At 39.8% G+C, this 25,865-nt stretch overlaps 1 protein-coding gene across 2 annotated transcripts in view; it reads left to right on the forward strand.

The window, feature by feature from the left end:
- bckdhb (branched chain keto acid dehydrogenase E1 subunit beta) overlaps positions 1 to 24,108 on the forward strand; it is a 60,378-nt gene extending 36,270 nt beyond the window's left edge. Inside the window, exons 9-11 of one of the 2 annotated variants that reach the window (XM_061051193.1) lie at positions 13,810 to 13,896; positions 21,018 to 21,168; positions 23,564 to 24,108. In XM_061051193.1, the coding sequence (XP_060907176.1) occupies positions 13,810 to 13,896; positions 21,018 to 21,158 (228 nt within the window). In that variant the 3' untranslated portion in view covers positions 21,159 to 21,168; positions 23,564 to 24,108. The remainder of the gene's footprint in view (positions 1 to 13,809; positions 13,897 to 21,017; positions 21,169 to 23,563) is intronic. The other variant, XM_061051192.1, reaches the window with a different exon arrangement.
- Positions 24,109 to 25,865: the final 1,757 nt, after the last annotated feature.

Below are 25,865 nucleotides of genomic sequence, written 5' to 3' on the forward strand. Positions count from 1 at the left end.
TAAATTATGCAGAAGCCAGAGAAAAGTGACAAATTAACATTTTACAAGGACTGGACGCTTTTATCATCCCACCAATGAAAAGTTCTGCTTTGACATCTTCCACTCAGAGCAGCCTCATTATCCTTGTGTTCATGTTGAGTTTTGAAAATGTTTGAGGCATGTCCAATGAGGCCAGGTCTTTTGAACAGCTGCATGGAAATGTGTTGAAACAAGTCTGCTGGCAGAGGCTGCTGCAGAGCATGCTTGCTTGATCCTATTTTGCCTGTTGCATATGGCAGCATCTGGACCTCGCGACATCACTGCTACTCATCCTAGTTCCAGCTGCAGCTCTGCGCTTCCATGAAAGCCAAGTAGGAAACATACAGTAGAAATTATGCCCTATTCCCTTTGTTTCATTTCCCAAAAAGAAAGCAGAGCCATCATGATGTACACTAGAACACCAACTCATAGCTACCAACAGCTGGCCTCCAGATGATGACCCGCTTCCTTCTGCTGTGATATTAGCTCTTCACAGATTGCAATCTCGCAACAGTAGGGCCCTATGAAATCTTTTTAAATGTTTTTTTAGAATCCGTTTAATTTCCCCCCCAAATTCTGTTTTTTGTTTTTTCGTTTAAAATTTTCTTGATACTGCGTTTTATGATGTATTCCATTGAATCAGATGACGGGTAAAAGTCACATCATTTTATCAGATCAGGAAATTGAGAGATGATAATAATATATATTTGCTAACCTTTATTTATTTATTTTTTCTAAAGTTAGTTGCACCCAGGCCATCCCTGCTACCCTCTGGAACTGCCCCTTCATTACAATATTACAAACTCAAAACAAAAATTCATCTCACAGACGACAGCAGGCTGTGGGATAACGTTACTAACGTTAAGTTACTGATTGTTGATAAATGCAGACATGGAGGAAAGTTGAAACAACCATTTGACTGGATCATGTGCATCCCCGACCAATAAGACTCAAGTGGCATCATGGCTGTTGTTCTTTTGTGTGTGTGCAAAGGAGTGGATATTAGTGTGTGTCTACATGCGCTCCGACATGCAGACAGCAGAGGAGCAGGAGAAAGAAGTTCCAGCACTAAAAACATATTTTAGATTAGTAGGAAAAAACATAAACCATGCCCACATTTGGGAAAATTCAAAGATTTTTTGCATTGTACAGTTGATTCCATTTTCATTCACAAATTCCATGATTCTGTCCATGTTTTCTGCATCATGGAAATCATATGGCCCCACAACAGCAGCATAATGAAGATCCTTTGTCATTATTTTTTTTTTTAATTTAGTTAATTTTTGGGGCCATTTTTTTACTTTATTAGATAGGATAGCTAAAGAGAGAGAGGAAATGTTGGGAGGAGAGAGTGGGGTGTTTTGGAAAGGTGAGGGGTGAATCTTTACCCCTGACTTGGTTGTGCTCTGTCAGTATGTGGTTCACTGGAAATTGACCAGTGGTGCCCGATTTTTTTTCGATGATATCATGTATGTTATTTATGAAGTAATGATGCACTTCTTTTTGTAAAACATACATATATTCCTCCTGTGCCAAGCAAAGTGCTTTCACTTGTGTTACTGCAGAGTGTATAAGATGGGCATTTAGTCCATGGACCTGCTTCTTTGTCATTTAGGATCTCATAGCACACATTTGCATTTTGCAATGATGCCAATGCATCAAATATTAGTTCTCAAAGCTAGCCGTAAACGTATCAAACGTTTTAAAAATCAACACATGACAGTTCCTCATAAAGAGCAGTATTTATCGGAGCACGTTGGTTGGATATTCATCATCCTCCTTTTCGCTGGGACAATAGTTCCCAGCATGAACATACCACATACTGGATGTTGAGAAAAGCAGATGTAAGGCATCTGATGAATTGGCTGTACATTTAGTCCCTTTTGTTTTGTGAAATTGAAGGACATTCCAAAATGGACTGAAACTAGAAAGTCATGTGCCTACATATTTACTAGATTAGACTTTGTTTTTTTCGTTTCTGACATGTCTTGCTGAAAACCTCTGAAGTCAAAAGAATGAAAGGAGCACATTTTGGCCTCTGCCTTGGTGAGACCTGAGCAGATCTGACACCCACCAGTGCAGTGTTGAGCAGACTCAGCCTTTATCTGAATCTGTGGTCTGGAGCCAGGCCAGGGATGGGTCAGGCAGCCTGCTAGCGATTAGCACGCAGACGGACCGGGCTCATGCTTGGGTTTCCCTTTCAGTTGAGGGGTCCTTGCCAGGATCTGCTAACTTGCCCACCACATCAATCCTTGTTTCTTTGGCCGGCTGTCTGTCACACATACACATACTGGAAACAATCAAAGAAGAACAAAATGGCACAGGAAGAAAGTGGCCAGAGGTTTGGACCCCAATCACCACATTCTTATTATTGTAGCCCCCGTCTGTAATTACCATGTTAACACTGCGCTCAGAACTAGAGGAAACATGTGGGGCAAGAGAGAGACGCATAAAGATTGGGAGTCCATTATGGGGGGGGGGGGGGGGGGGGTGGTCATGTCATACTGCGACAAAATCAGTGGAAAATGACTCATGGTTGTTTTTTTGTCAATTGATCCAGCTTCTCTTTCTCTCTCTCTCTCTCTCTCTCTCTCCTGGTATCGTGAAAAATATGGTGTAATGCAAAACTGCTCAAGTGTAATCCTTGGAAAGAGTCGCCAGCCTTCAAGTAATTAAAATGGATTAGATGTGAATGTCACACAATAATTTTTTTGATTGCACCCGTTTGTCGTTTTCAAGAAGTTGTTAATGTACAGTAGTCTCTCCAAGTTGGTGTCTCCCCTCCACCTCCCCCCCACCCCGACTGTCTGCTACTGACTTCTTTTCCGTTCTTCTTCCTGGCAGACACTCCACAGCTAGGCACTAGAGATTTCTCAAATTCTCCCCAGTGTCACTCACAAGAGAAATGTAACCCAGACCCTTTGTACTACATTGAAAAATCATATCAGCCCCCAGCTCTGATGGATGTTGAGAAATAGTTTGTATCGTATAAAGCATAGCCTCATTTTAATACCATACCATGACCACGATAATATGATAGCAGTAAGACTTTTTTTTTTGTTATTATGTAACAACCCTGTAAAAGCAAAAGGCCCTTAAGATTGGATCAGTTAAAGCTTATCTGGACCGGGTCGTCAGTTTTCCACTGGAGAGAGGACTGCTTGGTTAAGTATCTTTGGCCAGAGGTGTGGGCAGATTGAGATCATTGAGGTCTGCCGATAGCAGCTCTGGAGAGGAGTGGAAAAGGCTGAGAGTCACAAGGGCACAGAGACATCCAAGAGGTCTGCTCAGACATAACACACACCAGCAGATAATCTGCTGCCCCGGGATTCGCCAGGTCCTTTTAAAATTAGTCATAAATCATGAAGTCAGTTACATAAGCTGAAACAAAAGAAATAATAAAAAACTCTCTTGTTCTGTTAACACATTAACTAATGTGTTATCATTACCTTTCATGAATTAATTTGAAAATCAGTTTCTTACATAATACAATTTCTTTACTTGTCATTTAGCTCTTAACTACATACAACCATTCATATGGATTGATTGCTGTAAACGTTGCCTAAACCTATAGTCTTTGTCTGAGCATTTCTTATGACACCTTGTGACTAATTAAAAAAAAAAAAAGTATTGCTAGCATTGTCAGATCTTTGCTGTCATCATTAGTGGTGGACTAGTGGTGCTTCTAGAGCCCCTGCACACTGAATGTGGTGGACCAGCAGCTGACCCTTATTCAGCTTTGATGATGTATTTCACAATGATGTGAATCACAACAAAAAGAAAGAAAGGCACATAGTCAGAGTAAAGGAATGAGTGTTTGTTTCACAGATGAGACAAATACAAATAGATTTCACCGATCCCTTCACAAGAGTTGCATTGTCAAACAAATCTCTGTTGCTGCAAGTGAAACCACTGACTGTATTTTAAAGAAGATTTTCACGGCAATGAGCAAACTGACCTTGGATATAGAAAGTTATTGTTCTGTATTGCTCATTGATAAAGTCTCAGATTTGGCCTTAGAAAATGAAACTATGAGAAATGCATATCTGAAAAACTGTAGGTCCCTGGCAGTCTTTGCTGCACATATAAAAAGATACATATGATGATGGTAGTCAAAATAAACTCCTTATACATTCATACTATGCACAGCATGAACTTTGATTAAAAGTATTTCATTTCATCTTGCTCTGTCTGATGGGAGCCAGCTGTAGTCGCTCTGTGCTCCTGTAGGAATGCTGTGATACTGGAACACATGAAACGCGTTTCCTGTGGTGGAGCGGTGTAGAGTGCTGCAGCGGGGGAGGTTTCTGTTAGTTTTCTTCTTCATAGCTTCCTCATACAGTTTTGTGTCTTGTGGTGACTTTAATGACATTCTGGTGTTCTAGATATGATGTTACTACTGCCTTAATGCATCCCTATTAGAAGCCACTATAGCAGTTGTTTTTCATTTTTATTGTTGTCTTTACATCCATAAAACTTTTTCATTTTCATAATTCAACACTTTGTTATTATTGTGTTCTCAGGAGACATTTATTTTCTAACATTATAGTTAGAAAGTTGGATTCATAGTTTGATGTCGTGACAACAGCATTTGTTTTTTTGTTGTATTCATGAGGCAATGACATGCAAATTATACACTTGAAAGATAACTTGTCCCACACACTGTCAGATAGTACTGCTATCAGTGAAAACAAACAATAAACTGACTTTACAGTCGCTTTATTGTGACGGAACAATGCGCAGGTTCTCTCAGTGTGTACTGCTGTCAATAACGGAACTAAGCGTCACCAAAGCAGACAACAAATCACGGTCATTTCATTTCAGGTAAATTGTGGCCGATGGTTTTTGTTAGTCCTCAGCTGTAACCATCAGTGAACCGTCTGTGTTCATTCTGCCTAGTTCTCTATAAGTCTGACTTCTTTGCCCATTTAATTTAATTAGATATAATTTAACTCAACCCAGCTCCAGTAATGTTGTGAATGAAGTTATAAGTCTGGATTTATTGATGTTTATGTCAGTCTCAGTACATTACCTTAAAGGTGATACGTTAACACAATGACATGATCCCTCATTTATTGTATTGTGTACGATGTGCCAATATACCTACAGTTTTCTCCATGCTGTTTTATTCATATATAAAGAAAATACACAATAACACAAAAAATAACTGTACAATAGTAACGGGAGTCGGTGTAACTTGTAACTATTGTTACTATGTCCTAAATGTTTGTGCTAATCTGTTCACCCACACAACACTCTCCATGTGCTTTACTTTCATAGTCATAATCAGTTCTTAGTCCTGACCCAAAAGGTCAAAGAAGATTGGGGTTGTGCTTTGTCAGTGACTCGCTTTGTGCATTTAACATTTTTTTTTACCATAAGTCGAAGATTCCAGACGACTAACTTTTTAATTCTATATAATTTGACTTTATACAGGTTATCCTGCTGAGCGAAAGTCCTCCTTACAAGAAGTAGAGACCACCCCTTTGTTATGTTATACACCATTTTATGGAGCCATTAAAAGTGATTGATTGATTTTTACGACCTCTCTGTGTGCTCGTACATGCAGCAGCCAGTGGGAAGCTCACAAACAGCTGTCATCAAGTTAGAGTGTGTGCGTCTGTTTGTACACACTGTCGTACGGGCGGCATGACTGTGTTAATGCATGGCAGAAAGGTAGAGAGAGAGAGAGGTAGAGAGAGAGAGAAATTGGTTTTAATGGGTCTTTATGGGATGTTTGGAGTTATTTCTGTCTGAGGTCTCCTCTGGCATCCTGGCTGCTCCAGAGGATGGCTTGGCTCTCCACCCAGCGCCAAGGCTGTTCTACACTTTCTCCTCTCTCTCTCTCTGACTTGATTGTATGGCACAGAACGAGTGAGCGAGTGTTTGTGTTTCCTCTCACCCCCTCCTCCTCTCAGCGCTGGGATTTTACAAGGCCTCCAGTTTGCCGAGCACTCACCCCTCTCCGCTAATCGCAGAGTACCACTTTCAAAGCCCCAGCGAGTAGTTGAGCCTCGTCCCGACTCTCATTTGTCATGGAGATCACATGGTGGTGCGTGAGTTAGGACCCTGTGGTCGCCACACAATTAAAGGGTCAACAGAAGGGAGCACAGCCAGCGGATCCAGTGGCAAGGACGACGTCTCGGTGGCGGCACAGAACTAAACTTTCTCTTCCTGTCGCGTTATGATGGATGTCTGAGGGAAGAGGAGGCATTATATATTTGGAAGGCGTGGAGAGGCATGAGAGATTTAGTTTTTTATCATTTATCAACTTTTATCAACTCTTTTTGAATAATTCTCAAAAAATTTAGCTGGCAAATCTTGTGGAAAGATTTGTGTTTGGAAAACTTTGAAGTCATATTATGTGATTCTGCACCAGACACACCACAGCATATAAGCTTCAGATATCCACTGTTTTATACAATGTCTATTAAGAAAGAGTTAGAAATTAAATTAATGAATTTAGTTTTTGATACATTTGCTTTTGGAGACTTTGATTCCAAAATACCCTGAGATCAGTCAACGTATGAAAGGCAGTTTGTGTCTGCCTGTGTGGTAGTTACATGAGCAGTCTATGTGCGTGCGTGCGTGTGTGCGTGTCTTGAGTTTATATGCCATGGGAGAGTGACAGCACTGACCTTAGTCTCTGAGGCCATGCCAGGTCATTGGCCACTCGCCACTGAAGTGGTGAGGCCGCATAGCGGGGACTGATGGACTGAAAGCGCAGGCTTCGTAAAAGCAGAGAAGGATAAATTGATGGTTTAAGGGATGGATGGAGGGAGAAGCGATGAGAAAAAGTAAGGGACAAACCACAAGATGGTGTAACGATGGAGTCAGGAAGGAATCCTGATGGAGGAAAAAAAAAAAAGATTCAAGTTTGAAGGAATGGGACGAATGCAGGTGGACAAGCTCCATGCTGCTCATTAGGTTTGGGTGTGTATGGGAATGGCAGTAATCATGACATTTCTCTTGCAGCCAGTGGAACGACTCCGGCATCTAATGACAGCCCTGCAGCACAATGAGTAGTAAAGCTACAGCCACTAGAGCTGTTGCCTAGCCCAACTACCACCAGCAGCCACCAACCAGGAGCCTTGTTTTCACTCTGATCCAGAGCTCGGGCAGCGTTTTAATGCAGAAGCAAACTGGTTTGATAAATACAGATCAGTATTCCACCATGTAGGAAAGTAGTGCAATCAAATGCTCATGTGCATTCTAGCAAACTTAGTGTCCGTTCTCCCACAATACTTTACTGAATCTCTTTTCTTTCTGAGTTGCAAATGCAGGTTATCTAACATAATATATATCTAGAAGTGTGCTGCAGCTCGGAGCAATTACAACCCTATCTTCTCAGATTTACATTGGCAGGTGTCCACCCTCCACTGGAATGAAACTGGTGGCGTTGAGGTGATGCCACAGTGTCCTAGCTGGCACTTAAATGGAGTACAGCCCTGGGGTGTATTCTTGTTTTGTCATATAATTATTGTCTGGGAAAATTTAGGCAGTAAATGAGAAGTTGACTAATTTATAGCCTGACTTTCTTGGAGAGTCTTTTCTCAGATGTTTAACTGTTTGGAAACTTTCAAAAGTGATGCTTGACTTTAAACAAATATCCACTAATAGTATGTAGTACAACATCAAATGAATCTGCAAATAAAAGTGTGACAATATTTAACTAAGATGAAATATTTAAATAGTAGATATTGTGACAATACTAAACAGTTCCCTTTTCCATGGCTTTTCACTATACATCAACCAACCATATTCTCCATTTTCTCACTCATATCATCAGTAAATCATTAACCATCTTAACCACCAAAGATGTTGTTTGAAGGTTTATACCCTGGTTCCGCCTTGGTAGCAGCACAACATCTATTTAAAACTTGAGACACATTCAGAGCTTGTTTAGCCTCAAAGTCCACACTATCCTTAACTTGTCTTCTCCTGTTTTTTTCCCACTGGTGTCTCTTCTTGCAATGTCAACTCTGTTCCTCTGTCGCTTTCCTCCTTAAAGTTGGTGTTGTGTCTGCTGTTTGCTCCAGACAACCTCCTCTCATAGCTCTTCTTCTGGTAAGAGGAGGAGGTTTTAATCACAGCCACTCAGTAATAAACTCATCAGGGATGACCCGGTGTGAGAAAGACGGGCCTGCAGGTGGATGTCTTTGTATTTCTTTAAGAGGTTGTGCTGAAAGATTCATGACATCTTTAATTGTTCTAAGCTTGCAAATGGCTTCTAATTTACTTTCTTCGATGCATCTAACTGTTCATCTCCTCATAGTGTCATAGATTGACTGTCTGTGCCTCCACTGCTGTCCTTAAAGGAACCGCTTTGCCTCCACTCCATGTCCTAATTGTACCAACTTTAAAGGTAGTTGTCACTGGCAACTAAGACTGACTGGATGACTTTAGAGAAAACGGTCAAACCACGCATGAGAGTGAACAGTTCTGTCTCCTGAAAACCAATCCAGCAGCCGGAAGCTGTTGGGTTGGAGAGTACAGCCACAATTACTATGTAGACTTCTGAGCGCTGTCACAGTCAGAGATGTAAAAACGACTCTGTGCGGGCACTTTTCTTTTTTCTTTTTTTTTTTACTGCGTCATTGCACCTCGGATGGTGGATGAGTTGAAAAATGTGTCATTTGATGGTCTTAGTATGCAGATGTGTGGGTTACAATCTGACAATAGAAACTAAAGCCTCGTTTCCACCGAGCGGTCCGGTATGGATCAGTACAGTTTGGTACGGTTTGGTTCGGTAAAGTCTGATCCTGTTTGCGTTTAAACTGCCAACTGTTTTTTTTTTTTTAATTTTCACATCACACAACCTTTTTGACACCACACCACTTATAAAAATGTAAAATATTGTCATCTTTATGTTGAATATAAAATATGTGTACTGTATGTTAAGACATGATGACAATAAAAAGTAATAAAAAAATAAACTGCCAACTGGAGTTACCGTACTCTTTTTTTGGTAGGCGGCGTGTAAGCCGGATGCCGATAGCCGCGTCAGCTACGTAATAGTGTGACATCATAGCAGTGTGACACAGTATACCCTGCTAATAAATTCGACGAAGAAGAACGCGACACAGTAAACAAAGAGCAACAATGGAGGACATCCAGCAGGTCGTGGTCTTCCTCATCGGCTTGTGGTTATTTGTTACAAAACGCAATGAAGCTTTGTTTCAGACGAGGAAAAATACAGTCGTCCTTTATTACCGCTGTTGCACAGGAAGTGACGATCCTTTCAACCAATCAACGGACTGCAGTGTTTAGCTCCACCTTTTAGGGTCGGATCAGTAGACTTGGCACCCCAACAGAAGGGGAGCAAAAAGTAGGATGGGACAGTAATTTGGGGACCTTTCCCGACTTTTGATAGTGGAAACGCCACAGAATGCGTGACTAACCGAACTGAACTGCTCTGTGGAAACGGGGCTTAATACACTTACCTTGAAGCCAATGGATACCCAACTGACCTTTAACCTTTTGCTCCAGTCAAATAAAAATACCAGCTCCTGCAGCAACATGTCCAGTGAGTCCTTGGTGTGTGCAAGTGTATGAATGGGGTTAGTTACTTCTGATGGTCTCTTTACATAGCAGCCTCTACCATCAGTGTGTGATGTGCTGTGAAAGAACTGAATAGCCAGAAGACTAGAAAAGCGCTTTACTAGCTCAAGTCCATTAATATTGAAAAAATATAACGGGAAAGAAAATGTGTCTATGTGCATCAATTCAATGCTGCGTCCTACTTGCATCACAGACTGGATCCAGCCCTCTGACAGCAACTCTGACACACACACACACACACACACACACACACACACACACAGATGTAAAGACAACATGTGGAAAGAAAATGAGAGCAGCACTTTTCTTCTTCATAAACTTTATAAATAAACTTTGTTTCTACTTCAGTGTTGCTTGTATGTCCTCATCCCTTTCTAATGATCTTCAAAGTTATGTTTAGTTTGCATGACCAGCCAAGTGATGGTCACTTCTGATTACACAAAAAGCTCACCGTCTTGGGCTGCCAGTGACTCTCTAAACCTCACGGGCTGCAGGTGCAGCTGCTGAAAGTCAACAATCAGCTGCACATCCATATATGTGGCCAAACTGTTAACCTGATAGGGGACTTTATGTATTTAAAATCTGCCTCGAGCGTCATGAAAGTGTATCTGTAACGGCAGCAACAAGTCTACATTTCACATGCAGGGGGAAACACAGACTATGCATGCACAGCGGTCCGTTCTGTTTCCACTGAAGGTGATATCAGACAGACTTGTATTGTAGATAACGTGTGCAAATGAGGAAACTGGCAGCATGACGTGCTTCAGGTCACATTATTGGTATTGCATGTCCTGCGTTAAGGCTATTGCAATGTGCACATCGCAATTGCGACTGTTATGATATATCGATCAGCCCTGATTTGTAGTTCTTTTGTTTGACTTGATCATGACCACACTTTTCCCTAGTACAGCCTCACAACGCCACTAGCATGGCTGGAGACTCATCAGCCACTTTTGAACTCTTGCATGAAGCATTTATTCTAAACAAGGCATTGTAGCTACTCTGTAGTCAGTTTTCAATGTTGCCTCAGTTATCTTCTCTCACAGAGGCAAGCCTTTACATCCAGAATGCTCATATAGCAAATATTATTGAAGCAAATTGTATCCTAATCAGACAAATGTCAAATGTTGTTTGAGACTATGAACTACTCTAAACAATTCATACTTTGTTTGAACTAGACATACAATTTCTGTCTAGCATGGTGCAGATTTGGCTCAGTTGGTAGGACTAGCGCCTCCTGTGCAGAAGCTACAGCCCTCGCAGCTTTATCTTGATCCTGACACCATTTGGTGGATGCTGCTCTCTCTCTCTCACCACATTTCCTGTCTTTTTTTTGTCAGCTGTCCTATCAAATAAAGGGCGGGTACCAGAAACATCATCTTTAAAAATGATAATAATAATTCTGTCTAGCAAGTGCAGCATTGTCAGGGGATATATTAAACATGCAGGAACCCTACTAAGTTCAAACAATATGTTCAAAGCAGTGGTGCAGTGAGAAAATGTCATAGTTTAACAAAACATTTTTATACTTTGTCATTCCCTTTTTCCACATATGGACTGCATAACCTTCTTTACCAGTGCATGAGGTGCCACTTTGCTGTCCCAGACATTACAGCATTTTGACATCTTTTAAGCACTTTGTCATTTTATGCACTGGTATGTGTTTTCTAAACCAGTTAATAGCAGCCAGTGACCGTCACTTATGTTTACTCTACAGGGTTTTGGGACAAGTCTATTAAATGGGTCAGAATTTTTCCCGTGGCCCCAGAGTCTGAAATTCTATCCCAGGATATTGTAAGACAGTGGCAGGATTCTTTTGTGTCAAAAGCATCTGAGTAATGCATTCCTGACGCAGCGAGTGCTATGACGAGTGTCCCCTCTGGGAACTGAGCAGCAGGGATATTAGGGTGATGCTAGTGTCACAGTGTTCATTCAAAGTTATGTTCACACATTCATAGTTTGTAGAGCATGTGTGTAAGATGAGGAATGGGTTCAGAATCAGGGCAGGGCAGAAGATTGGACAGCACCACACCTGTATGAGTCATCACGCTAAGGCGAACCTCACAGCAACATGTCATATCAAGACATCGCCCTCCTCTCAACCCCTCATTTGATTGGTCCTCACTGTGCAGATTGCCAACTGTTGTTATTGTCCTCCAGTGTTGCTATTATCTCCCACATTCCTGAACAAAGTGTCATATAACCAGTGATTTTTTCACTCTGAACTCATTCCCCTCAACAGGATTAGCATTGCTTGATATGTCTCCTCTGTGAACTTAAATTAGATTTTTTTTTTCACTCCGAACTCATTCCCCTCAATAGGATTAGCATTGCTTGATATGTATCCCCTGTGAACTAAAATGAGCATTGAATTTAGATTTTCTATATCAAGGTTAGATTCATTCATTTTGCATCTCAGCTGCTAGATAGCTCAAAATATTAAAGTGTGCCCCACCAGGAAGATGCATTTTGGTAGATCTTCAGTTGAGCCCCGTTTCCACCAAGCTATATGGTTTGGTATAGTACAGTTCGATATGGTTAAGTATGGTAAACTCTGATCTTGCTTGCGTTCCACAGCCAATTGTACCCTTACTTGGTAAGCGCGGGGAGGCCGGATGTCAGCTACATAGCGACACAGTGTAGCCTGCCAAAAAAATTAAATGAAGACTAACTTGACACAGTAAATAAAGAAGAAGAATGGTGGACGTCCAGTAGAGGTCTGCACCTCCCAGGTCATCCATGGGACATTTCTACATACTGATATTGGCGGAAAAGAAAAACCAAATGTCAAATTGTCCCTATATTACCGCTGTTGCACTGGAAGTGACTATTATTTTGAACAATCAATGGACTGCAGTGTGTCCAGCTCAAGCCTTTAGGGTCCTATCAATAAGCTTGACACCCAACAGAAGGGTAGCAACGAAGTAGGACGGTATGAACTGGTTATTTTGGTACTATTCCCAAGTTTTGACTGCTGAAACGCCACTGTACTGCACTGCTGGGTGGAAGTCCAGGAGTGACATTGCAGATTCAGTTAGCTCCCAATATTAGTGTGTGATAGTGGTACAGTTTGCCACAGTTATTTAGTACTTCACAGCCAAACCCAGTACATCGAAATGTAAACATTAGCCTGTTTGGCATCACTGTGGAGCCTTAGAATGTCCCTTTGTTTGATACTGTGTGGCCCTGTTTGAAGGGAAAATGGCTGGTGTGATTTACTGTGCCATGGGGACATATGAATCTTAATTTTAGCTGAATTATGGTTTAGTGATGGTGGCTGTTTGACTTGGTTTGTTGTTTTGAGGTAGAGGTATCTAATATTTACCCCCAGGTAGTTAAATTAAGACTTTATAGTTCAGTGCTGATGTTTGAGTGGAAAATTAACACATCAGGATTCCACTTTTAGAAGCAAAACAGAAATGCAACAACTTTGTAGTGAAAAGGAGGGCTTTGCTGAAGTTGCAAAGAACAGACATAGCTTTGGTCTGGACCTGTGGCCAGTGGATGAGATTATAGTATAGTATCGGTTTAGTGCTGTGGTAGATAACGGGTGGAGCAGAGGCATCCTTCTGCAGTAATGTCAGGTTACAGAAAACCCAAATGCAAATGCCTCTGGAGTCACAGACCTCTAATGTCCATGATTGTCCCATTGGCCCTGTGTACCAGTCTAAATCAGCCTTCTACAGCTCATACAGTTGTGTCATATCCATTTTATACAGGGACACAGCTACACACACATGCAGCCAGAGAATAGTATCAGACATAGAAAACCACAGCAGGCAGTTTTTAAACCAAACTTCTTTGGTAACACCCATCTCCTGGCACAGCCTAAACATGACACCTCCAGCTGTTACAGCCTTAGCTCTGCACGCCTTTATGTCCAAGCAAAAGTCACTGCTTGGTAGCTTTCTTCAGCCACAGCATTTTGTTTCTTGGTGGAATCTTTTATACCTTTCCCATTAATATTTCCATAATTATGAAATCTGATGTGCATGAATTGGTCAACTTGACCAGTTTTAAGATAAGATAAAACTTGATTACTCCAGTTGGAAATACTGGTGCCAGGTTGCTCCAACATTACATTACAAAAAAAGAGCATCCAGTAAATATCTGCTATTGTTGATAACTGCAACCATGTCAATAAGGATCATTGCTTGCTTGAAATCATTCTAAAGAGGATCAATGATGCCCTTTTTAATAATAATGTATTTTTTTCTTCTATTTTTACAGTCTGTAGTGAAAACTGGACGTCTGCTCATCAGTCATGAGGCACCAATAACCGGAGGCTTTGCTGCTGAAATCAGCTCTTCAGTACAAGTAAGTGTGTGCCTTCAGTGTAAAGGAACATACTCTATTTAATGACCTTTTGTGGGGATCTGTAGCTCTCAGGGGCGGAAGGAGGTCTTCAAAGGTATTGGACTTAATAGGTTGCAATGGCTTTGTCAATAAAAGACCAACTTGGTATTAAAGTTAGAAATGCCTTTCACTGAATGCCCCAGAGCAGTGAGTTTAAAAACAGAGGCATGCCTCCATATGAGGATGCAGAAGAGTTGAAGGGAGATGTGTGGTAAAGGTGAAGCATAAGATGAAATGTAAAAATCCAGTGTTAAAGAAATGAAGTAACTCAATTTGCTGGTAAGAAATAGGGAGAGAAGCTGTAGCCCCTAACCTCTTTACTGACTCCATGTAAACAATACACTTCCTTTTCACATCCCCCAAACATCACTGGAGCTTTTTCTATCTGCTCCAACTTGGAATCTGATATTCCTCCAGTCTGCACTGGAGGTAAGACTAAGAGTAAGATTAGTATTTACAACAAACATGAATGAAAACAGTTTTTCTTGTGCCCTGCAAGTTACAGCCACCTTGATCTTAAATGGGCACCATGGTTTCATAGTTTGGATTGAGGACACTCACTTTGGGGTCTATATGAGCAAGAGACCAATGATAAATCATTTATTATAGATTTTCTAAAGACGGGGATCTAAAAAGTACAACTTATTAATTTTTATAATGTAAACAATACAAACACATTTTTGTTGAATCTGGCTCTGTTTTTAAATTATTTTTGAATTGAGATTACTGACAACACCTGATGTATCGTTGACTAAAGCACAATGATTTATTATGTCCAATATTTACATATCCTATAGACTTCAATGCTATTTGTATCAAAAGCTCCACTGATTGTTTCAGCGTGACTTCGAAGTAAACAGTATCTACCATGGAAATCAAAGGACAAAACACTCCTTTTGTCTTTAGATTTTTCCACTTTCAAATTTTGTTGGAAATGTCCCTCATTATTAAGGTAAACAAACAGGTTTTAATGACCTAATGGTGCAAATGTCCAAAATAACAACAAGCATAGGCCTTAAAACTGTGCCCAAAGCTGACTGTGAAAACTATAGAAAAAAGAGGTTAATGAAAGATCCCAGCAGGCAGCAGCTTCACAGAGTGTTTAGTAAGTTCATGTTACTCATCTGAGATTGTTGATACGTTAGCTCTAACCTCCTATATATGCTTCATGAAATATTGCTTCCTGCTGGCAATTCAAAAGACCTCAACAATGAAAACAAGACATACAAGAGACAGCTCATGACAAAATCTTAACTAGGTGGGACATGGGTAAAAGTCATCCCCCTCACATCACCCTTATTACATCAATGTTTGCATGGTGATATGATAATTCTAGGTATGTTGAGTGTTTTCTCACTGCTGGGCTCTAGACAGTGAGCATTACTCTGCTCTCTTTGAGCAAAACAAATCTTCCCTTTGTACCACCCTCCTCAAAATGTGCAGGTATTACGATTATAAACGAAACAGTGTCCACCCTGTGCTGTGTTTTTGTTAATCTGCATGAACTGTTCAGCTAAAGCAGTCAAATCAATGGATCCTCTCCTTATTTCCTTTCAGTCAGCTGTTCTCCTGACTGCTCTCCCCCTGACAGTCAGAGCTTGTATGGCTGATGAGTCATCCCCTTAATTTTCATGTTTCCATGTTCTCACATTGTGTACGGGTGATGTAAGTTGTTGGTCTGTTCACTGATTGCATTGATCTACATTTTTCACAAGGCTCAGCAGTATGATTCACTCGTTGGACAGAAAACCTTAAGCTGGTTTGGTTAGTGGTTTTGTTTGTTCAAAGACTCAGATTGAACAACATGAGACGCTCACATTGCTTAATGCTGTGTTACATATTACAGATCCTCTGAAAAGGAATTCTTCTCACAGTTTATATGGATTATCAATCAGTGTTGATAGTAAATGAATTGAAGGATTAAATCCCAATGTGTGCTGCCTTCTCGTCCAAATCATCCTGTGCACCCAGATTCTGGGTTGCTGCTCTGACAAGTCATTTTCTACACAAGCACAGAAAGAGCAGAAATCCAAGCTGACAGTTGAACTCATGTAGATGGACTTGGTAAATGGACCTGGACTTGTATAGTGCTTTTCTTGACTCTTGTCTACTGGATGCACTTTTACATTACATGTCACATTCACCAATTCACACCACATTCACACACTGATGGCAGAATAAAGTGCCCATCATTATTAACTAACCCCATTCATTGAAAAATACAAAGATATCAAGCATATGGATGAACATAGTGAATTTTGGATAGTGAGGAATGTAGCCGACTTGATTCAGGAAAACTGCAGACACCAAAGCCAGCAGTGGCCAAGATGAATCATAAAAAAAAAACATTCTGTCATGAATACCGTAGGTTATTAGTCAATACTCATGGGGGGTTTGGGCTCTCTATTATCTTAACTTCCCGCCTCATCATAAAACTGGGATTATGGTAAACTGAACTGAACTGAACATGTTTTTTGCAGGTTTTCTTTCAGACTTTGGTTTCAGCCAAATTTCATTTAATGGCATTGGCTGTCCTGTAGCATAGTGTCGGTTGATTACTAGAAAGGAGTCAGGCAGAATAACAGGTTGCTATATACAATGCTTTCATGGACCTCATGGATACAGGGAGTGAAAAAGTGAATCCTCTTTCTTTCCTTAACCTGCTAACACCAACAGACAGAAACCATTAAGTACACACTTCCTCATCTCATCTTGTAAAAAGAAATGAACTGGACTGTTTTTTAATCATCACCACTGTGTTTTACAGGAGGATTTGATTGCATTGAAGTGTTAATTGTAGTTTTTAGCTGCAGTTTATCTCTTCCTAATGATATATTGAATTGAGTTATATAGCTTTGTCACTCAGGGTTCTTATCCATGGGGCCCTTGGATTGCATGGTTTTAGTTCCACTGGTAGTGCTTTCCATTATGTCCGTCTAATTCCCAACATCCAACCTATTACCCTGAGTCATGGTTCTGATTTGGGACAAAGTTCAAAGACTACTGACTCCACCCTGGCCGGTTGGTGTTGGCTTCAGATGGTTTCTGCCCTTTGAATCAGAACCAGTCTACAAGTTGCCTTTCAGGCTAGTCTGAATGAGAAGCATGAGGCATGAGGCCCAGGGCATCAGACAGTACTGTAAAAGTCATGGTAGTCCCTCCACATGTCCACCAAGGGGTCCATGAAACTCGCTTCAAAGGACAGTGTTTATACAAGAGGGCGTCTTTATAAGACTGGGGAATTGGATACAGATACCACCATGTTGGTTAAGTGTTTATATGGAGATTATTTAATGGTGCTCTACTGCTGCTCTTTCCTCTTAGTTGCTCTGTAGCCTAAGAGATATTTCTTAACTTGTCAACTAAACTCATCTTTGTGCAAAGTCTCTGTGAGTCTATTATTAAAGTTAAATGTCAACTTCCCTCACTAAAGTCTTTTGACTGACTGGATGTTTCATATTAAAGATGAGAAATATGAGTCTGGATTTGATGTTTGAAGAGACACCTTACCTGGCTTTACCTATCCTGCTGAAGTAGGTCCATTTTAGGTGTTGTCTCAAAATTGACAAGATATAAATTATTCTCTCTGCATGTTTTATTGTACAATGGTAGATTTTTGGATAATGTACACTGAGCTGGTCCGGTTGAGCTCTTTATAGGTCTAGGTATTTTCTAAATGCAGAGATGTATTACTTGACCTTTTCCAAGGCAATCGAGTACAGATGCTTTACCATAGGTTTACACTTAAACCTTTCTTTAATATGTTTCTAATGCTTCCTGAATGATGTTAAGTAGTTGAAGCCATTTTTCATGTCAAATCAAGCTGCTTTTAAGGCCTGGCTGATTTACATAGGCCCTTTCCTACCCTAGTCTTACCATAACCCCCAATCTGTTGGTGTTTCTGACAAACTCTGATTTTGGTGAGCGTAGTCACAATATCATCACTGCAACTCCCACTTTGAAGTATTTTTAAATCCTGTGCCACTGCAGGATTCAAGCATTTGGTACTGCCATTTTGACATATTTTTATTCTGACATTTAAGTTTATTACATATAATGATGCACTTCTCAAAAGATAAACACTGATTTGAATGAAATCTGAGTGGTGTGGCCATTCTCTGTCCAGCTGTGGTGGCAGCCAGTCAGACTACTGTACTTTGCTCCCACTTCCAGTAAATGTATTTAGAGGAGATTACAGATGTGACCTAGACAAAAGGGCAAACTCCCTCTATACTGTCTGACTGGTTGTCTGTAGTTTGGTGAGAGATCTTGGGTTTGGAATTTGGATGGACACAGATGATCACATTGTCAGTTTCATCAGTACGAGCTGTTAGAGTTAGAATGCAGAAATATAAAAAAAAAAACACTTGGACAATAACTTCATCACAGCAAATCCGGCTTTCAATTAATACTGTAAAAATCATTTTCAGTCAAGCCTGCATGTAAGCAAATGTGTGGAACAAGACCAAACCTCATGATTTGAATATTGTGTGGGCCTCCAACCTGCCTGTTGATTCAAAGAGGATGACATCCATAGCAAGCCTTGCTCAAGGCCCACTCTGTTCAAGTATGTTCCTGTTCAACTTCAGCATGCCAAAGTTTCTGTTATCATTAGATGAACTTTGGCTGAGTGACAGCACATGTAACCTTTGAGAAATCTCTGCCAGCATGTATTTAAAGTATCTCTTAAACATGATTTACTCTAACTGTTTTGGTGAGCTTGTGGGTACAGAACCAGTTCTTTAATAAATATCCACTTCTGAAGATCTCGACCCAAAGAAACCTATAAGCAGAAGACCAACAGTCTTCATTCTAGGCCTTGAATAAGAAAAGAGCTTTATGCAATCCACAACCGCTGACTTTTTTTCCCCCTGCATGCATACTTTTTCAATGTAAAACTCGACTTTGAATGCACTGTATGAAACCTAAGGCTATGAACATTTGTCAGCACATGAACAGAGAAAGTATTGGAAAGATTAGGCTTTTCCTCACCGCTTGAACAGTGGATGTTGTCAGGATTTGCACACAGCCTGTTTCATTGGATCACTCAGAGGTCGTTTCTCAGTCTCACAAAGAAGGCAGAAACAGAGCAGTGAAGTGGAAAAAGATGTTTGTAAATCTTGTTGTCTTAGTTCAGTGTACATTCATTTGATCTAATCACTATTCATTAGCTGGGTGGAGCAGACTGCAAATCCCACAGTGCAGAAGTCTAGCTTCTAACAGTACAAGCAGCGCAGACCCCTGTACAAAAGAGTAAGTGGAGCTCGTCCCGGTTCTTTGGGTTTCATTCTCATGGCAGTAAATTTAGAGACACCTAACTTGCCCCTCTTTCATTGGTTTTTGTTCAGACAAATCCAAATCTGGTGATTGATATGAGCCACATTTTATTAGGTTAATTATTGGCAAAAAGGACACTGTTTAGTTTGTATCATCCTGTCAACTAAAGCTGCTGCTCCACTGAAGGGATATTCATCAAGGACAAGGAACGTTTCAAAAAATTCTTTGTATTTCCATCTGTCTTTTACCCCATCAATGATCCTTTGCAGGAAATGTGTATGTGTAACTTTTTGTGTTACACATTTCTGCATGTTTGTTTTATTGGTCATTTGGGCAGCTCAGTGGTAGAGTTGGTCATCCCCAGCTAATGCAACCACATGTACAGTACAACACACAAGACACAACCAGCCCCTTCAGCGATCTAACATTGCAATATATTAATAAGTCTTCATCTTAGAAAGAAATCCATACTTTTTATGCTCACAACATGGCTCTGGAGGCATCAGCATCTATTGATCTGTCAGTTAACCATTGATCCAGATGAATCATCTCAAAGCTATTGGACAGTTTTACGTCATTATATATTTTATTTATCCGCCTCTGCCTTGTATGTTGTATAAGGTTAGCTAATGACTTTCCCATGATCCACAGTTTAATGTTTTAGCTCATTTGCAAATGGTAACCTGCCAACACTGTCATTGTGAGCATGTTATAATGCTGATGTAAGACCAGAGCATGTAAGCATTCAGATCAGAGCGTCACTGTGCCTAGAAACAGCCTTGACAGGGTTTTAAATAGTATTCCATCCTCTCGTTAAAACTGCGTCATTCTAGACTCAGCTTCCCTCCCTGCAATATTTTGAGTTTTTAAACCAAGACCGGTGAGCAGGAAAACTCTTACTAACAGTTCTTCAAGCAGACAGTGCATCAAAAGCTGCTTTCATCTCCTGATAATTTAAAAAGAAAATGACTAGTGTGAAACACAACACACAAGTCTTAAAGTCTTCAAAAATGGCTCCACTGAAAATAGTTGGTGGATTGGTACTTGGGGATAACATGGAGGGGATTGTGAAAACAGGTAACAATCTGTTCTGTGTCTTTGCCAATGACACACTGCGCTTCCTCAAACACACAAACAGGATGCTGTGACACTTCCTCCGAGTGGAGTAGTATGCTTTTGTTTGGATTGCTTGAGTTGCTTGCAGGTCGGTTTAGACTGAAAGAGGGTACTTCAGGTCTCTTCCTGCAAATCTGCGTGCCTGGTCCCAGTAACTCATCAGGGGGTTTGTCCCATTTGGAGTGTTTTGACCAACTTCATTCTGTTTTGTCTCCATGGGAAGAGGTCAAGAGCCAAAATAGAGACACGAGTCATGGTTTGTTTTGCACTCTGGCCAAATTGCCTGCACTTGCCTGCTCTGAGGAGCCTGAATGAATGGTTTAAGCTTGTATCATATAAATCTAATACAGCAATTAGAATCAAATTTAGACGTCAGGTGGTTTGACAACATTCAACATATCCATTTGACTTGTGTTTCAAATCAATACCATATTTTCTGTCTTGGGATATGCCTCAGCATCGAAAAGAGATAAATGAAACCTATGTTTTGACTGAACACTGTGGTTTCATCCAACAGCTGTTATGAAGCCTTTATGAATATTTCTGTCAGGTTTAACTCAAAGAATCAGGCACTTGAGGTTAAGAGCTGTTGCAGCCTGAACATGTTAAATTGTTTCTCTTGTCTGATTGAATGATGTTTAAGGACTGACAGTATTCAGCCCATAGTGAGAAGTTTTTTTCTCTTGCAGGAGGAGTGCTTCCTTAACCTGGAGGCTCCCATCAGTAGGGTCTGTGGTTACGACACCCCCTTCCCCCACATCTTTGAGCCTTTCTACATCCCAGACAAGTGGAAGTGCTTTGATGCGATCAAGAGGATGATGAAGTACTGAATTCCTTCAGGTGGGAAAGATCTGAAAGCTCTCTTTAAGTACATTTGTTCAAGAGATATTATGTCATTTTCAAACACTTATTGTATATTAAGACCTGTCAACAATTGCCCTATAATCTGCTCTATGTTTTCCTGTAATGTTTATTTGAAGTCAAGGAAACCATGACGTGCCATCAGAAATGATTACCCATACATCCTTGGAGAGACGGTGTAATTGCATTCAGTGTTTTATTTCCCCACACAATGTTTAACTTATCTTGTTCTAGACATATCGTTTATGATCATCCAGACTGTAGTGGCACTCCGTCTCTTTCTTCGTCCTCTGTACCACTTTTTGGAGTCAACTCACTGTATTTACAACGCGAGCGAAAAGACAGGACAACTTTCCTTCGTTTTAAAAGGTTTACTGAAAAAACTTCAAAGTAAAATACAGGTTTAACGCACGGTCTAACGCATGGTCAAAAAACTGTGTAGCTTCCATCAATATTGGACTCCAAACTGCTTACGTCACATCCGTCACAACTTTAACTACGCAGTGCTGTCATAACATAAACATCCAAAAACATAAACACTAACCTTTTTATCATTTATAAATGACTAAATTATGCCTTTAAAACAATTTTAAACATTGTGAATTTACATGAAATTACTGTTATTAGGTTTTAATCATTTTTAACTAGATATTTAGTATTAATCAATAATTTGCATATTGACTCTTACACAGACACATTCCAGGGACCCATTCAGATGTTGTATTATGTATATCTGATCTGTATTTCTACTATCCAAGTGAGACTGTGTTTTATTTACTAGCTAACATGTTAACAGCTTAACTTCTAAAAAGAAGAAAATACACATTTGGTCATAAAGCTAAAAACTGAGTTTGAAGAAATAAATTGTAAAAAAGTTCAAACTACACAGAAAACTCTGTTTTGGTTTCTGTATGACTTCAATTGATGAACATACTTTCCAAACATTTGACACTTGATTTAGAGGAGGATGTTTAGGCTTTGGTTCATTTGACATGCGTTACTGACCTCAGAGTAACATTTTTTATAGAACCTGTTTTAGTAACGGTGCTTTCATATTTTTCAAAATGAACAACAACCTAATGAAAATAATACATCAGCAACAATATACACAGGGCTTAAAGTTTTCCAGAACTGTGCCGGCGTGAGGCTGTTGGGAAAAATACAAATAAAACATTTTTACGCATGGGAATTTGTTGTACATGCAGTTTATGAAGTTCGAGGGAATGGAGTTCACTTATCAATGATATGCCAATCACGCAGCTCTTGCTCTCAACATAACCAACAGTACTAGCCAATCAGAAACAGAGTTTTTTTTTTTTTGCAACATAGGAAGCATGTGATCTAGCGATGTCGTGTTAGCATGTAATGCTAGGCGGGCTGTCCCCGTATACTTTCTGCCAGTTCTTGACATTTAAGACCCATTGAACCCATTCAAAGTCATTAAAACACCATTAACAATCACAGAGCATTAAATGTGAAAATATGACATTAAACGTACAATATGAAGAATTGAATTACAATATTTACGTTACAATATTGAAATTAATTAAAATTGGACTTATTTATATATTTCTTTGTTGAGTATTTACATTACCTCAAATATTTCCAACAGTTATGAAGAGAAATAAGTCAATTTTGTAACGGAAGAGAGAGAGAGTAGCAGAGAGAACTCCCATGATTCCCCGCCAACCTCAATTGTAACATGCCACAGGCAGTGGACAGGCCTGTGTTCTTTGCTAAAAACTTGTAAAAACAGTTTGAAAGACATTATTTACAAGCACCTAATGTTTGATTAATACATAGCCTATTGAGCATGCCATGCAAATACAATATTTCATTTTGTTTACAAGAGGCACATTTTATAAAAAAAGTTTGGTAAAGTATTGTTGAAATGAAAACAAATGGTATTTGATAAATTTCTTGTTCTGTGTTTCGTAGGTTGTTTGAGAAAAAATCGATCAGGTGTGGTTTAAAAAGAATTGGTGATTTTATTTTTAGGCCATATCGCCCAGCCCTAGTCGGCTCTGTGCCTTTCAGGGTTCGAGGACTCTGGAGTCCTCCACTGCTGAGTCTCATAGCCCCGACGGACACAGATTCACTTACTGAATCAGGTTTGGTTTGACAAACCTCTCTAGAATGTCTTCTGTAGAATTTAGACTCAGTTTGTTCTGTGTAGGGCACATCACTAAGGTGCCCTTGAAACCTCACCGAGGGGTGCTAGTTGGGGTTTCCAATTTGTAATGGAGAATATTTTTTAAACAACTTTGTAATCTAGAATTGTGTTGGCTCTTTCAATAATGATGTAGAGGTAGAATCAACAAAGTATTCAATCTAATCCAAAAACCTCCCTTCAATGCTAACCTTCTCCATGCAGCTCGACTTTTCCTCCTCATCTGCCGTCTGCTGTGGATCGCCAAGTTTTACTTATTGAACCTCTCTCCTCTTCCAGGGCCAACTTCGGGTCACCGTGAACTCCAAACACTCTTCTTTTCCTCTACATTCATCCAATCAGTGGGAAGCAGCCAGGAAAAGACACTTTGTTGACCATCGTATCAGGAAGTAGCATCCAGATGGGCTCCATGTCCCTCGAAGTCTGCCCGTGAATGGACTGTTACAGAACCTCTGGATCAGAGAACCTCATTCTTTTGCAAGACAAAAACAGCCTTGATTCACTCTGTTTGGTAGAACTCTACTTATGCATTCACATAACATGATTTATTTTCTCTTTAATAAGAGTGGGGTTCTGTGGGGATTAGTAGGTTGAATTTTGCGACTGTCTGCTTCTTTGTGCTGTTACTTTGAATGTGTTCAGCTCTGCTCTAATCTTTATTTAGTTTGACACAAACTCACCCTTATTGTAATAATATAATGGATCTGTGGTTTTTATTGAAAATAAAGTAATCAGAATTGGTGAAAACACATGGTTTGGTGATTGCCTTTCTGTTGGATCTGTTAGAATTTCATGGTATCCTTTTGGCAGCTAAACATAAACAAGTTGTCCTTCATGGTTATCATGAAGTCATTTAGAGAAATGTTGCCAGTCAAACGTCCAGAGATCTTACTTCATGTCCACTGTGGGAAGCTTGTGCTTGAATGAGAGTTTTTCCATTTTAATAGGTAGAAAATTGTCTCTCCTCGAAAAACATTGTATTTTCGATCTCTTACGATCACACTTGTTTTGTGAGAAGAGTCATAGAAGCAATCACGACTATTGTTTGAATCCTGTTTCCTTTTCAACAGGGTTACTGTTGCCTTATTAAAAATGCAGAAGTGGCTGTTTTGGACATGCCTCCATTAGAAAAATATGATGAGAAAATTAAAAGGGAACGTGTCAAACATGCTAACCTCCACAGGTTTAAGTGTAATATGGTGACAGAGTTAGAGAGATTGATTATAAATGAACAGTCGTTGTATTTAAGGTGGTAAAATGAAAAGTTTTTCATCAGAATGACATCACAAGAATAACTTTCTGCCACCGACAAAATACGTCATCGCTTTCTACAAACATGAAAATGGTATATACCCAAAAATATAATTGAATCCAACCACAGTATATGTGTTTTGAACAAGTGTTTGAGGAAAGCATTAAACAATGAGCTAAGTGGCTAAAAGCTTTGTAAAGCTTGTTTTTATTTACATTCAGTCATTTTATTTCATTTTATCATGGTAAGAATCCCTTTGACCAGAATGTTTTTATCATTTTCACCACTTTGGTGCACTAAACAAGTAAACATCAATATTGTTTTCAGGTGTTAGGGTTGAACATTTTGTAATAGGTAATATAAGCTGTTGCAATATTTCACATTAAGCAGATTCAAACCAACACAAACATTCATTTGTAGTTTCACACTCCATTACACGATGTGTCAATAAGAGAGAGATTTCCTGGATAGTTTCTCACTTTCTCTGTCTAACATTTGTGGCTTTTTTAATAGCTTTTTTTTTTTTTTTTTTTGTGGCTCTTTATGCTTTTATTTTAGGAAGTGCGGGAAAGATGCTAATGATCAGATTCGAACCCGGGACGCCCACTTGGAGAGCTAGCTTCTGACATGGGGTGGCGCGCATTAACCATTAGGCTACCGGCGCCCATAATCAGAGGCTTTTATTTCAAAAAATTGGCTTGCTTCTTCTGGAAATAGTAATGGTGAAAGTGAACTAAGAAAATTGTAGTTAGGGGAAATTAAAAACAAAACAGTGAGCTTAAAGATGCTTAGAAAAAAACAAGCTGAGGGGAAGGGTTGGTTATGATTTGAACCCTTCTCATATCACACATTGTCTTTTGATCTATTGTATATTTTGAAGGATTGATTCACATCAAATGCATCTCGCATCCAAATGTGTTTTATGTGATTGTTAAGTCTGTGAATCAGAAAATCCTTGGGGGCACTGGGATTTCCATCCAGTGTTCAATTATTCACTGTCTGTGGAGCAGCTGCATTTCTCTTTTTATACAATCATGACTGCAACGTTTTTCCAAGCTTCAGGAGACACTCCAAGTTGACTGAATGGAATATAGCTGTACTATGTTAGAACCAATCATTGGTATTTCCAGCTGGATTTCCCCTCAAATAGCTCAAAATGTGCTCTTCATGTCCTCATGACATTGAATTAATCAGCTTATGAGCTATTTGTCACAACTAGTTAACCTCTTTAGCATTTTCCCCCTGGACTTTTAT

The sequence above is a fragment of the Labrus mixtus genome, chromosome 11 (genome assembly GCF_963584025.1).
Source record: "Labrus mixtus chromosome 11, fLabMix1.1, whole genome shotgun sequence".
NCBI lineage: Eukaryota > Metazoa > Chordata > Actinopteri > Labriformes > Labridae > Labrus > Labrus mixtus.